The 14,386-nt window shown below is 44.9% G+C and overlaps 1 protein-coding gene across 3 annotated transcripts in view; it reads right to left on the reverse strand.

Annotated features, from left to right (window-relative positions):
• RTN4 (reticulon 4) overlaps nt 1-14,386 on the reverse strand; it is a 97,050-nt gene that overhangs the window by 3,947 nt on the left and 78,717 nt on the right. For all 3 annotated transcript variants that reach the window (XM_065402226.1, XM_065402228.1, XM_065402227.1), the window contains 3 exons: nt 12,592-12,730; nt 676-745; nt 55-101 (listed from right to left, as the gene is read on the reverse strand). In XM_065402226.1, coding sequence (XP_065258298.1) covers nt 55-101; nt 676-745; nt 12,592-12,730 — 256 coding nt within the window. The remainder of the gene's footprint in view (nt 1-54; nt 102-675; nt 746-12,591; nt 12,731-14,386) is intronic.

Here is a 14,386-nt window from a genome sequence, read left to right on the forward strand (position 1 = left end):
GACAGGAGTAATTTTTAATCAGACATTTGTGAATGTCAGACATTAAGCACTCACCTGATGTCTCTCATAAATAACAGGAACACTGAAGAGTGAAATCAGAGCTGGAAAGGAACAAAGCAGGTTTAAATACAAACAAGATAAAGACGCCACTCAACCAAAATTAAAAATTTAAATTCACAGTCTGGCATTTTTAAAAAAAAAAAGCAAAAAAAAGAACTAAATCACAATGCAAAAATGGTTAGGTTATTGTAATTTAAATAGATCTTATAAGAAAAAGCTGTTGTGTAGCAATACTGTATTAGTTACAATTCAGGTTTTTGTCATCCTGGCGGAACATGACAGTAACCAGTTTTGCATCATCATATAATTTATACAAGGCAACTGGAATTTGAAAGTAAGAACTACAGGCAGTCTGGAAAGCAATGAGCAAAACTGAATATAACTTTTTAAATTATGTTGTTTTGTCCTGAAACTTGGCAACCTAAGGACAAACAATGAAATTCAAAAATACTAGTTTTATAATTCCACAATCTAAAAAAAATAAAATAAAAGATCATGCAACACCCTACAGTTTGTTGTACTGCAAGTAGATACACACAGCATTTTAAGAGGCTTCAATACTTTTCCAGGGTTATTTTGCAAGTCAAAGTATTGAACACAATTTAAAGCACTTACCCAGTATCAGTAATGTCAGACCATTAAACAAAGCACCAACATAGGTGAATACCCACATCAACACTGCAAACTGAAAGAACAAAGGTCAGTTAGGCCATAAACAGTCTAATCAAGATGTGTTAATTAAAACATTAAGAGAGGTGCCTTTAACAAAATTACCCTTCTCTGAGGCATGGCTTTGGAGCTGTGCTCTGGCTCCGCTCCAGCTCCAGGCAAAAACCTGCAGCTCCACTGCTCCGGAGCTGCTCTGCGCTCCAAAGCCCTGTTCTGAAGGCATGTATAAAGCTCAACAAAAAAACACTTCGTATGTCAAAGATAATTATAGATGAGGGACTGTATGGGTGAGGTGATGGGTAATAGGATACGCAGCCTTTCATTTCGAGGTCACAAGTCTGAATTCAGCCCAGGTCAGTAGTGACCAAAAAGCTGCTACCATTTGATGACTATTCAGTGTTCTCTGCACTTATACAGCACTTTCAATCCATAGTGCTTTATGATGACGGGTAAGCATGAATATTTTTTCCTTACAGATGGAGTAAGTGAGGCATGGTAAGAGGATAACTGTCTTGCCTAAGGTCATACAGCAAGTCAGTGGCAGAGATGAAATAGAACCCAGGCCTCCTGACTTACAAACCAACACCCAAATCCACAAGGTCAGAGCCACCCCTTTACATAGGATGCGAGTTGCTGAAATTAAGCTGGTTACCCCTGTACAAGAGTCAACATCACAAAAAGCACCATTATAACCACATTTTTGCTGGTTTGACTCAGTACAGAGGCCAAGAATTGAATGATCTGTAGCTTGAACTGTTAAGAGTTGGTAATGTTGTGTCAGGGCACAGGCCTGTTTGAAATGCAGTGTGGAAGAAATGGCAAGTTTATTTTCCTTCTTTTTTCATTTTAAATGAACAGTACAGATACTCTTACAAGTGTGGATTCAGTTATTAAATATTCATAGTAGGAAGGAGTCAAAGACCATCTTCCATTTTATGGCATAGAACATTTAAACCAAAAAGCATAAAGCCTTAAGAATTAAAAGTGCTGATGGAATTTTAAGGTTACAAAAAAGCTTTAAAAATCTGGACTAACAAAAATTTAGAAAATAAGTGTATATTCTGGTAGGAAAGACTCTTGAAACCCATGTATTGCTGTAATTTCTGAGTTATAGGCATAATACCCATAAACCACACTGCAGAATTAAACTCTCTCTCACTCACAGAGTCTGGACCAAATCCTCTGCTTGTGTCCAGTCCATACTCAGCACAGCAGAGTGTATCAGGAAGGCAGGACTTTGTTTGGACTTGGAGCAGTACTGCTGATAGAAAGGTTTGCCTCCCTGCTCTACACAGAGAAAGCCCAAAATTATGTAAGTTCTGAATCTACAATTTTTTAAACTTTTGTCAACTTCACTATTTATACTGCAGAAGTGGCAACCTCAGGACCCTATTGTGCTGGGGGCGATACAAACATTTAGTAAAGGACAGTCCTTACCCTGAAGGACGTGGCACAAAATCATAGTAACGTAAAGTGAAAACCCCACTATTGCAGGAACAAGCACTTTCTAAAATTAAGTAGCATATACCGAAGACACTAGAGCCCAGCTTAGCCTCACATCCATATATTCATCTCCTTTATGCTGAGATACTAGATAGAATAAGGAAGTTTACTGATCCGCAAAAGTACCATATATACTCATTCATAAGCCAAATTTTTTTTAGCAGAAAAGGGAAGCACCAGAGAAGAGGGTTGGCTTATGAACGGGTATAGAGAGGGAGAGGTGGGAACAGCCCCTCCCCACAACAGAGGGAGCAAGGAGAGGCAGAAGGGAAGAGGCGGGGCCAGTCTTTCCGCTTCTGGCCACGCTGTTCTCCTCCCCAGGAGGAGAACTGAAGCAGCTGCAGCTCCGGGGCTGGTAGGCTGCAGCCATGCCGCTCGGCCCAGCCCGCCGGAGCACGCTGCGGCCGCGCCGCCCGGCCCACTGGAGCATGCTGCGGCCGCGCCGCCCGGCTCAGCCCACTGGAACATGCTGCGGCTGCGCCGCCCGGTCTGGCCTGCTGGAGTGGGCTGCGGCTGCGCTGCCCAGCCTGCTGGAGCAGCTCCAGCCAGGTCAGAGACATCCTCCCCTGGCCCTCCCCAGATAAGGTGGGAAGGGATGGGATGGGGAGAGTGTAGGGGTCCCGGGCTAGGGGTGGGGTAATGTGGGGGGTGGTCACAGGGGTTACTCCCCTAACTCCCAGCTTCTCCCCCCAAAAAAATTTCCCAACCAGTTGCTGTTCCTGCCCGTCAGGGTAAGCAGCTGGCGCACCGGGACACTTTGTTGTTTAAATAGGTTTACCTCCGTGCCTGCGGACGCTCGAGGTAAACAAACCATCTTGGCCCACCAGCGGCTTATCCTGATGGCCCTGGAGCCAAAGTTTGCTGACCCCTGAATTATAGGGTCGGCTTATGAACGGGTTATAAAAAATTTCCATTTTTACTTATCCATCTGGGGGGGGGGGGGGGGTCGGCTTATAAACGAACCGGCTTATGATCAAGTATATACGGTAACTGCTGCTGCTTTTTCTTAGTAAGATTTTTTTAAAGCTCTTTATTTCTATGGCTCCAAGCCAGAGTGAAGCATAAGCAGTCCAAAGTCTATCACAAAGATAGTACTGCTCCATACAGGAAAGAATGAATGCATAAGGTCTAAAGTTCACTGTCTACATTAGTTACAGTGATATTCTTGACTCCTACTGTAATCCTGATGGGTGAGCCAAGTGCCATAAGTAATTCTTCACCCACTTTATTCCAATTATTAGTAACTGATTACACAAGTAATTTGTAATCTAATTTAATGGCAAATTTAAAAAAAACAAGTTGTTTTACTATGAGCTAGTTCAATTAAAGTAATGGGCTCCATCACTCAAGTAACAACATGGCTTCATAGTATTCATGTCCTAACAGAAATGTTCTTTATAGCATGAGTCACTATATAACCACACATCCAATACAATACAGTTCCCTTCCTTGGCTTTTCCTGGCAAGTACTGTACAAAGCTATTCTTCGAAGTTATAACTGAAAGAATTCCTTTGAACTTGACCATATACTGTACAAATAAATCAAAACATCTCAGAAATGATTACACCTAGATTTCACTGTTAGCATAAGTACATATGATAAACTGGACTATACTCCTGTTCCACTTTCAACTTCAGTAACATGGAATATTATGTAAAAGCATAAATGTAATTTTCTACACCCAAGATGTTTATTTAAATAGATAAGCCAATGTCATTTGTTCACCGGGGCCCTTATTAGGCATAAAACCTCAATATCTTAAAGTTTTCCTACAACAGAAACTACTTCAGAGCCATGACATTTTGTAAGCTGACTTTCCAGTTTATTGATTTCATACAAAGCCTGCATCCAACTACCATACAATAAAAAAGTGCATTAGGTTTAAGTAGGTTAAAGCTTTCCTCCAAGACAAATGAGCCTCTTTCAATATTATTTAGAAATCAAAAGAAATTGAAGAAAAAGAAATAATAGTTTAGCAGGATAAACAGCAGCTTTCCTGAAGCTCACAAACCAAGCTATTTAAAGAGCAACTGGAATATTTATTTGGAAGGATTTTTCTCTTTTCTTGCATTCATTAATAATGACTGAATGAAAGTCAGATCTTCAAGAACAGTTTGGCTGTCCATTCTTTTCCCTTAACCGATGGCCTAATTCTTTGTTTGTGGCATCACAAGCAGTTGGTGTGTAAATTCTCATATCACAAATGAGGGCTTGCACCTTAAGGAGCACCTTAATTATTAAAACCTTTTTGCCAGACAAAAGCCCTTTGTGATTAAGTTTTTCCATGATGTATTTAATTCCTTAGACAGATCCACAAGATTTTAGTCCTGGCCAAAAGAGGCTTTAAATCTGAGGCTAAAACATGCCTCACAAATAGCTAACTATAAGAGCATACAATATATGTAGGGAATTTGCTTTTTTTAAAAAGGGCAATTTAAAAGGTAATTGATTATATATCAAAATGTAACTTTGGTCATTTCACAGCTGTTCAATTGGCTAGAACTGTGGTTTTCAACCTGTAGTCTATAGTTCAGTTCCCTCTTATTGAGTGTGGAAGTGGTGTACTCTTCCCCCAGAGGATCACTAAGTGTGAGGATTGAGAGGGAGGGGCAGCAGTCAGAATATAGTTACTGCAGAAACTCACGCAGAAGTAGAAACAGATCTGTTTGGACCACCTCACCAGAGGACTATTGTATCAACAGAAATAGAAATGGGAAGTGCAAGAAATGAGAATGAGAAAGTTACTCATCTTGCAGTAACTGAGGTTCTTCGAGATGTGTGTCCCTATGGTGCTCCACTCTAGGTGACGGTGCATCCCAGCGCTGTTGATCGGTGATCTTCGGTAGCAGTGCCTCATGGCGTCGTTAGGACTGCCTGAGCACGCGTGTCCTGCACCTCCCTCAGTTCCTTCTCTACCGTAGAGTTGTCTTATTAGTACTCCAAAGTAGAGGGGAGGAGGGTGGGTAGTGGAGCACCCACAGGGACACACATCTCAAAGAACCTCAGTTACTGCAAGGTGAGTAACTTTCTCTTCTTCGAATGCTGTCCCTGTGGGTGCTCCACTCTAGGTGAATGTGAAGCAGTACCCACTATGGTTGGTGGGATTTTGGAATTGTGTGAGGGACAACGGTAGACAGTACCGTACGGCCGACTATGGTGTCTGCCGTGGTATCCCGTGTGATAGCATAATGTTTGGCAAATGAGTGGTCAGATGTCCACGTGGCCGCCTTGCATATGTCTGTAACAGGTATGTTGTGGAGGAAGGCAATGGATGTTGACATTGCTCTAGTAAAAGGAGTCCTAACACCCTCTGGTGGTTGAACATTCTGGTCTGATAGCAGGATCTGATGCAGGCTGAGATCCACTTGGGGAGTCTTTGCTTAGAGAAAGCGTCACCCTTTGATCTCTCGGTAGTAGAAACAAATAGCCTAGGGGATTCACGAAATGGTTTAGTTCTGTCAAATAGAATGCAAGAGCCCATTGGATGCCAAGGGTATGTAACGCAGTTTCCTGTGGAGTCGTGTGAGGCTTGGGATGGAATACAGGTAAGTGTATTGACTGGTTAAGGTGGAAGGTAGACACCACCTTGGGGAGGAATTTGGGGTGGGTATAGTAACTTTCTCTTTAGAGAAAATGGTGTAGGAAGGGTAGGACATCAGGGCGCTTACTTCACCAACTCTTCTTGTTGACGTTACGGCAACCAAGAAAGCCACTTCATGGACATGTGGAGCAGGGATGAGGTGGCCAGGGGCTCAAAAGGGGGTTTCATAAGAGCATGGAGAACTAGGTTGAGACTCCAGGAGGCTACTAGTGAATGCATCTCAGGGTAGAGATTTTGCAAACCCGTGAGGAAGCGTTTCATGGTGGGGTGGGCGAAAAGTGAATAGCCGTCCAGAGTGTTATGGAAGATGGTAAGGGCTGCGAGGTGTACTCTGACAGAACTGAGCGAAAGCCCGTCCTGTTTTAGTTCGAAAAGATAATATAAGAGGTCAGGGAGGGTTGCAGTCTGGGGTATTAGGCATCTGTGGAAGCAGCAGATGGAGAAGCGTTTCCACTTTTGCAGGTAAGTCTTAGGAGTGGAGCCCCTTCTACTGTGCAGGAGGACGTGTTGGACCTGTTCCGAGCAGGCTAATTCATGGGATTGAAACCATGAAGGAACCATGCCGTCAGATGGAGTTTCTGGAGCTGTGGATGAAGAAGCCGACTGCAGTTCTGGGAGAGGAGATCTGGTCTGTCGGGGAGAGTACAGGGAGGACGGATGGACATGCGTAGCAGGTAAGGATACCATGTCTGCTTGGGCCAAGCAGGGGCAGTAAGTATGACCTGGGCCTTGTCCTCTGTGATGTTGCGTAGAACCCTGTGTATCAGTGGAATCAGTGGAAAAGCGTACATGAGGGAGTTGTTCCAAGGAATGCGGAATGCATCCCCTAGAGATGCATTTCCGAGTCCCGCTCTGGAGCAAAATAGATGGCATTTGCGGTTTTGAGGAGTGGCAAACAGGTCTATTGACGGAGTGCCCCAGTGGGAGGAGAGCTGTCAGAATACCGTGGGATGTAATTCCCATTCGTGTTCCTCGGAGAAGTGTCTGCTGAGTGTGTCAGCGTTAGTGTTGTGACACGCGGGCAGGTAGGAAGTGTTGACTTTTATGTGATGTTGTATCCACCAATTCCATAGTTTAATGGCTTCTGTGCATAGGGAGTGAGATCGTGCTCCTCCCTGCCTGACGTCTCTGAGTTCTAGGAGATTGATGTGCAGACGCGTCTCTGATAGGGATCAGCGATCCTGTCGCCTAAGTGCGCTCCGTAATCTATCTGGGAAGCGTCCGTGGTCAGCATGAGTACTGGGGAATGTGGATGGAAGGGAACACCTGTGCATAGGTTCTCTGGTTTTGTCCACCAATGTAGGGAGGCCAATATGTTCAGTGGCGGAGTCAGTGTTATGCAGAAACTGTGTCTGCTGGGTTTGTAGTTGGAGTTGAGTCAACCCTGAAGGCATCTTGTGACAGATTTTCGTTAACAAACTGCCTGGGGCCATAGTTGATCAGGCTGGGGCCACAGGATCTTTTTGGGGAGGAGATGACGAGGCACACCAAGTGTAAATTTTAAAGCTTTATTGATAAAATAATGAAATAACAGCAGAGTGTGCTGGGAACGCTCCCACATCACTCAGGGGAAGAAAGAAAGCGTTAATGTCTCAAACCCTAACCCACTTTCATACTCACACACGCACGACCCAGACTAGCCAAGTCTGGGTGTAACGTCAGAAGAAAGGGAAGGGGGGGAGAAGGTGGACGGGAATGATGTCCTGGGCCCAGGCCGTCCAAGGATCTGCTGTGCTCTCCGAGTTGCTTCAGCTCTAAAGAGGGTTTTTAAAGTCCTGGGCTCCTTGGGGGGTGGTGGTGGTGGGGTTCGTTCAGGGCCCTCTGTTCCTGGTGCTCTTTGTACCAGCCCAAACAGACTTGCCCTGGTTTCCCAATACATCCCGGCTCCGGAGACTGTTTTCCCTTCTGTTGGCCTTTGCTGTTCCCGTTTCATTCGCTCTCGCTGTTATCTCTGCAGCTCTGCTCAACTTAGTTCTTCGCTTCTCACAGCTGCTGATTTCTCGAGCCCATGACCTTGGGCCGGGGCCAGCCTCTTATTCTCACACAGAGCTAGCTGAGGTGCCGAGTTAACCCATTCTCTGCTCTCTTCTTCTTTCCCCCTCTTGGCCTCTCACGACCTGCAAAGGAATCTTCCACTCCCCACTCACACACCTTTGACCCTCCCCAAAATGCTTTGTGATGCTAGCAACAGCTTTAGCAATATACAATGCTGATCTGCCTTCCCAGGGGACTCCCTGTGGGAGAGGGCCTTGAGGTGTGACAGTCCCCCCCTTGACCCTGAATCAACATTTTGTTGGGAGAGGTCACCACTTAGGTTTCCACCTTCCCCCCGATATGGTGGCAAGGGTTACTATTGGTCTTCTACCTAAACAACAATACAGCATACACAAGATTGTTAAAAAAGCAACTATTGCATACACTAGCCAATAATGACTTCTGGCTTCATTAATAACACAGCATAACACATTCCTCTGTTGACACAGATGCCCCATCCAGATGGCTGTGGCAAAGGCAGCTTTCTCCAGGTTAAATGTGTGTTTTAACACCGTGAAGGAGGAAGTATCTGTCTGGAATACGGAAAGTTGCTATCGGGTGTGCGCCAACAGGAGAAATACATTGGGTGTTATCCATGAAAAATTAAACACAACATAGTTAGAAATGTTAACAGTCTGTTGCAGAACGGCGGGCCAATGCACTGAAAAAATTTGCGTTTGTGATCTTAACAGCAAATCGAAAGGCATTCTGGGGTTGGTAGTTCTCCAAACACACGCAGAGGTATTGGTAAACACATGTGCTGCATTGGGGGCATATTCCAATGCCTCCCCTTCCCAACAGATGTGTTGACTCACCTCATAAAAGCGGCCTGGCACTGCCTTCTCCTTACACACCATTTGAGGGGGCTCCATAGGTCACAGCTGCCAAGTGTTGCCCTCTGCAATCCATATGTGCTGATAGAAGATGTAGTCAGCACATACCGCTTAGCCATGTCATTGGAGGGAGCCACCTCCCACATGTCGCGATGGACCACCCAATCCCAGATAATACATGATGCCACTCTCCTAGGATGCTAAGCCACAATTGCCCCCCCCTCAATGGATAATTGACCTTTTCTTTTACCAGGGCCAATTTTGGACACTGGTAAAATTAACAAAGGAGGCCAAAAACAATGGAGACTCAAGGATTCCCATAGAGATGTGTCATCATACATACATTGTTTTGCCCTGACAAATTTTGCAGGCCTGAAGCAGCAAGAGCGATCCCACCATTCCTGTTTGGGGTGTTCCTGGGCTCTTGTTATTACTGCTTTGTCCTGTTAACAAAGCAAGAGGGAAAGAAAAAGAACACCACAAATGTGCCTATTGGGGAAACTGAGGCACGGATGAACACTCCCTAAATTATTAGTTGTCCCGTTACAGCCCTCCCTGGCTTTCGTCATGGATGTTGTTTGCCTGGTTTAGGAGGTTACAACAACATTACGCCCCGAGATCAGTAATTGCTATTGCTTGCCAAAGGACTTCCCATTCCACTTCCACTCCCCCTCCAGGCCCCCACAGGAGGAACAGGGTTTGTCCCAATGGAATCCATGGGAGGCTCGGGGCCACCCATCAGGTATTTTGCTGTGGCCCTGCTGGGTCTATCCGGACTATGCATGGTCTCCAAGGCACCTCCCCTCCAGCCTTCCGCCACACTATGGCTCGGGCCCCATCAGCAGCTCGATCCAGGGAGAGCCTTTGGAGGTATCTCTCTTCCTCATAATTATGATTATTTGGATAATCCCATGGCCAGCTGGAAACCCGGATGGTCCAGGCAGGTGGCTGGTCCACAACCGAGTCCCACGATGCCATGACCAGAAACACAGGGAGAAACATATGTTTTGAGCTGATTGGCATGCACCCATTTCAATTTGCCAGGGAGCTGAAGCTGGTCCACTACCGGGGAGAGGCGACTCACAATGGGGTAAGGACCCATCCACTTGACGTCCAGAGTAAATCCTTTCCAAAAATTACCCCACATCATTGGATGACCAAAAAAGTGGAGAATGTGCAGTGTGGAATATTTGGCCACGAAGGTGGTGGCTGCCCTGTGACCAAGAAGCTGAAGGCAGGTCCGTGCCTGTATTCTGGGGCGAACAGAGATCGTGCCTATGAGATGCGTAATAGTGAGGAATCGCAGGAAGTGTCTGTGTGCTGGATGAATGGATATATGGAAATAGGTATCTTGTAGGGCGAGGGCTGTGAACCAGTCCCCTTGTTCTAGCGTGGGTATTTATTGTGCCCAATGTGACCATCTTGAATTTTTGTACACATACACCTTTCTTTTGGGTTAGAAAGTAGTCTGAGTAGAATCCTTTTCCCCGATGTTGCGTCAGTACATGTTCGACTGCACCTAGGTGGAGAAGATGAGCCACCTCCACGCAGAGAAGGTGCTTGTGAGAGGGGTCCCTGAAGAGGGAAGGGGAAGGGGAAAGGGTGGGCGGGAAAGATAGGAAAGGGATGGAGTAACCTGACTGAGCTATTTCCAGGACCCAGAGGTCCTGTGTGATCTGTTGCCAGACATGGTGAAAGCCTGGAGGGGGTAGCCAAATGGGCAAATAGGCAGCGGAGTCAAGGGATGGTCACGCAGACCCCCGACCAACACTTCAAAATTGTTGTTTGTTACCCGATGGCGGGAAGTAGTTGCTTGCGCCTGGTTTTGCCTGCGCCTAGGAGGTCTGTTGCGGTTTCTCCCAGTGTCATACGGTCTGGACTGGGGTCAATGATATTGTTGTGCGCTGGGCCTCTGATAAGGTTGATACTGTGGTCTCCTGCGGATGAATGGGTATATGCACAATGTGCGCACGGTGGCTCTAGAGTCTTTCATAGTGTGAAGGACTTCATCGTTTTTTTTGGAAAAGAGTTTATCTTTGTCAAAGGGGAGATCCTTCACTTTGGACTGCCGCCAATGTGATATGGCCAAGAAAAAAAGCTAATGCGGTCTTGGGATACATTAGGCGAGGTATGTCCAGTAGAGATAAGGAGGTGTTAGTACTGTTATACAAGGCACTGGGGAGATATCATCTGGAATACTGTGTGCAGTTCTGGTCTCCCATGTTTAAGAAGGATGAAATCAAACTGGAACAGGTTCAGAGAAGGGCTACTAGGATGATCCGAGGAATGGAAAACCTGTCTTATGAAAGGAGACTCAAAGATCTTGGCTTGTTTACCCTAACCAAAAGAAGGCTGAGGGGAGATATGATTGCTCTCTATAAGTATATCAGAGGAATTAATACCATGGAGGGAGAGGAATTATTTAAGCTCGGTACCAATCTGGACACAAGAACAAATGGATATAAACTGGCTATCAGGAAGTTTAGACTTGAAATTAGACGAAGGTTCTGGAACAGCCTTCCAAGGGGAGTAGTGGGGGCAAAAGACATATCTGGCTTCAAGACTAAGCTTGATAAATTTATGGAGGGAATGGTATAATGGGATAGCCTAATTTTGGCAATTAATTCGTCTTTGACTACTAGCGTGAGAGGGTGAAGCCGGGCTCCCAGTCGGTTCTGCCTTGGCAGGGGAGCCTGAGGGAAAGGGTTTACTGCCCTGCTCCGTAGGCAGCTGCAGAGCTTCTTGCCTCTTCACATGAGAGGGTGAAGCCGGGCTCCCGGTCGGTTCTGCCTTGGCAGAGGAGTGTGAGGGAGAGGGTTTACTGCCCGTCTCCATAGGCAGATGCAGAGCTTCTTGCCTCTTCGCCTGAGAGGGTGCACATTTCTTGAATCCTGAAGCCCCTGGCATTATTGCGCTAGGAATGCCAGGGGAGAGTGTCTCAGTGGGAGACAAACTTGGAGAAAAGTTTTTTTGTTTTTGTTTTTAAACTAAGTAACTATTCTAAAGGAAGGGAAACAACTGGGATGTTACTAACTAACTATTTCTATGTTCTTTGTAATTGTTTCCTTCAGAAGCCAGGGAAGAGGATCAGCACTGCCCAGAGTCCCGTCTTCAGCCGAGGACGGCTGAGAAGGAACGGGGAGGGGTGTGTGTGTGTGTGTGCGGGATGCGCGCGCTCAGGCAGACCCTAACAACGCCACGAGACAGCAGCTGAGCACATGCGTCCCGACCAGGCACTGCGACCGAAGATCACCGATCAACGGCGCCGGGACGCACCGTCACCTAGAGTGGAGCACCCCCAGGGACAGCACTCGAAGAAGAACCACAGGATCTTTATAAAAATACTGGCATGAGTCAAACCTCCCTGCTGCTAAGGATTTAAATTATATGACAGTGTTATTATGTAGCCTTTCCCTGGGACTGCGGGAGTCTGCACTGCAACAGGTAGACCCAGACACAGAGGGAAAGGATATAACAGGTGGTTGAGGTAACTATTTACAAGTCTATTATTGTTGGAGACTTGTACAACATTAGAAAATTCATGTCAAACGCCATTTGAAATGTAATGTTCACCAGTGCTTTAGGTAATCTCAAGCTGCACAGCTATAAATGTTCTTTTGGGTATTTAAGATTAGCAGAATGAGAAACTGTACCAAGAAATTCAGTTGGCCAGATGCTGGCCACTTACTGGTGCTGACATGTGAGCCAAAAAACAAAAATAGAAAGGAGTTAGACTCTGCCCAGCTACCCCCAAATTGAGATTTTGAAAGAAATAGATACATTCCAAATACCTTTAACATCTGACCACTGGTTCAATTTAAACCTCTCTTTTTAAGCCCTGTTGAGGAAAGTCAAATCTACAGCTGTATGTTGAATGCTTTATCATTTACCTTCAGAGAATCAACTAAGTCATCAACTAGGAAAAGACGTCTGAGCTCCTTTACTGTGCCATTAATGTGGCCAAGTGCAGCATTGCTGTACTTCTGGACAAGCTCCTCAGACACAGCAACATCAGTCTCCAAGTAAGCCCTGAAAAATGAAAGAATCATTCATGAAACACAAGCTTTACCTGCTTGTTTTTTACGTTACTAAATCTGGTCTTCTCTGCTCTGGAAGACTCTATAGCAGTGGTTCTCAAACTGTGGGTCAGGACCCTGTTTTAATGCAGCAAAAATGTGATAAGGCAGTATTAAAAAAATTCTTTGCAGCTCACCTTTAAGCAATAATCAACACGAAGACATGGATAAAGTTACTCTTCATTTTACTAAGTCTTCTAAATGGAATTTCTTTAAGCAAATGATGGTTAATGTTCTAGAGAAGGAGTTTGGTCCAAAAGGATTTAGTACCCCACTTTTTGGAAGTGAAAGGTTAAGGTCTGCAATTTGCAACAGGTCAGGCTTCCTCCACTCTGCCATGCAATCTCCCTCTCTTTGCTTAATGTCTGAAGATTTAGCTGAAAGTTCTGGGAATTTTCCAATCAGAAAGATAAAAATCCTGTAATCCTGTTAAAGTGTTCTCACACACACCCATCCCCCACTCCATTTCCCACCTTTTCCATCTACTAATAAGCAGAGTCGCTAGGTCAGTATTAGATACTTTAAATAGAAAATTATCATTTTAAAATTTAGTTTCATGTCCAGTAAGGGCTCAGAGGGGAGATGTTGCTTATCTGGAATATGGCACCAAATTCTACACTGCCCCATGACTGGCAAATTAGCTCTGTTCTACATCTATGCATTAAGTCACCTATTTTATTTAACAGGTAATTAGAATTATGAGACACATTTTATAGTATTTATACAGTTGTGTTAAGTATTATTGAACCTGTAAAAAGTATTTATTGTTTTACAATTCTCAAAAAATGTGCTAGGTGTCCCACAAAACTACAAACAAAAGACGACAGATTCCCTGTCCTGAGGAGTTTAAAATCTAAGTTCAGGCAAACTGCAATATAGCGGGGCAACCAGTCTGAATGGATTGAGAGTGGAAAAAGTGGACGTCATAAATGAAGTTAACACACAGTATGTTAGGACAACAAAGACATTTATGTTATTCATTGCTGGTAGGCATTCTAGAAGAAGTGGATTTTAAAAGAGGAGATGGTAAGGGCCACAGGGACCAACTCAAAAAGGGTATTCCAAGGTAAGTGAGCAGTGCTGGGAGAGGGGGGAAACAGAGGAGAAGTGGCCAAATGGGGCATCAAGGCTGCTAATACTGGCAGAGCTGAGCCTAGCAAGAGACAACCTTGGATAAGGAAGGAGGGGCAGAGTCATGCAAGGCCTTGATGGTGAGGTGTATGACATGACTTGATCAATAGGTCAGAAACGTGGTCCCAGTAGCTGCATTTTGTATGGACTGTCAGGGAGAGGAGAGGCCAGGGAGGAACAGTTTGTAGTGAATAAGAAAGGGCCTGAATGAGAATATCCACTGTATGGACAGAAAGAAAAGATCAGATCTTAGAAATGTTGTGGATTTTACTATGTACTTATTGTAAACCAGTTTGTACTTATTGAAAACCTATAACAGAGAAACTATATTTAGAGTACTCCAACTGCCAGCAGACTGTTCCTTTAATTTAAAGGCTTTCCCTTTTAAACCAGCTTCTTTAAGGTGGCCATCATCCTATTTTGCATTGCTCTGCTGAATGCTATCACAGCTGTGGGTCTATGTTTTTAATGTCTATAG

The sequence above is a fragment of the Emys orbicularis genome, chromosome 3, assembly GCF_028017835.1.
Source record: "Emys orbicularis isolate rEmyOrb1 chromosome 3, rEmyOrb1.hap1, whole genome shotgun sequence".
Taxonomy (NCBI): domain Eukaryota; kingdom Metazoa; phylum Chordata; order Testudines; family Emydidae; genus Emys; species Emys orbicularis.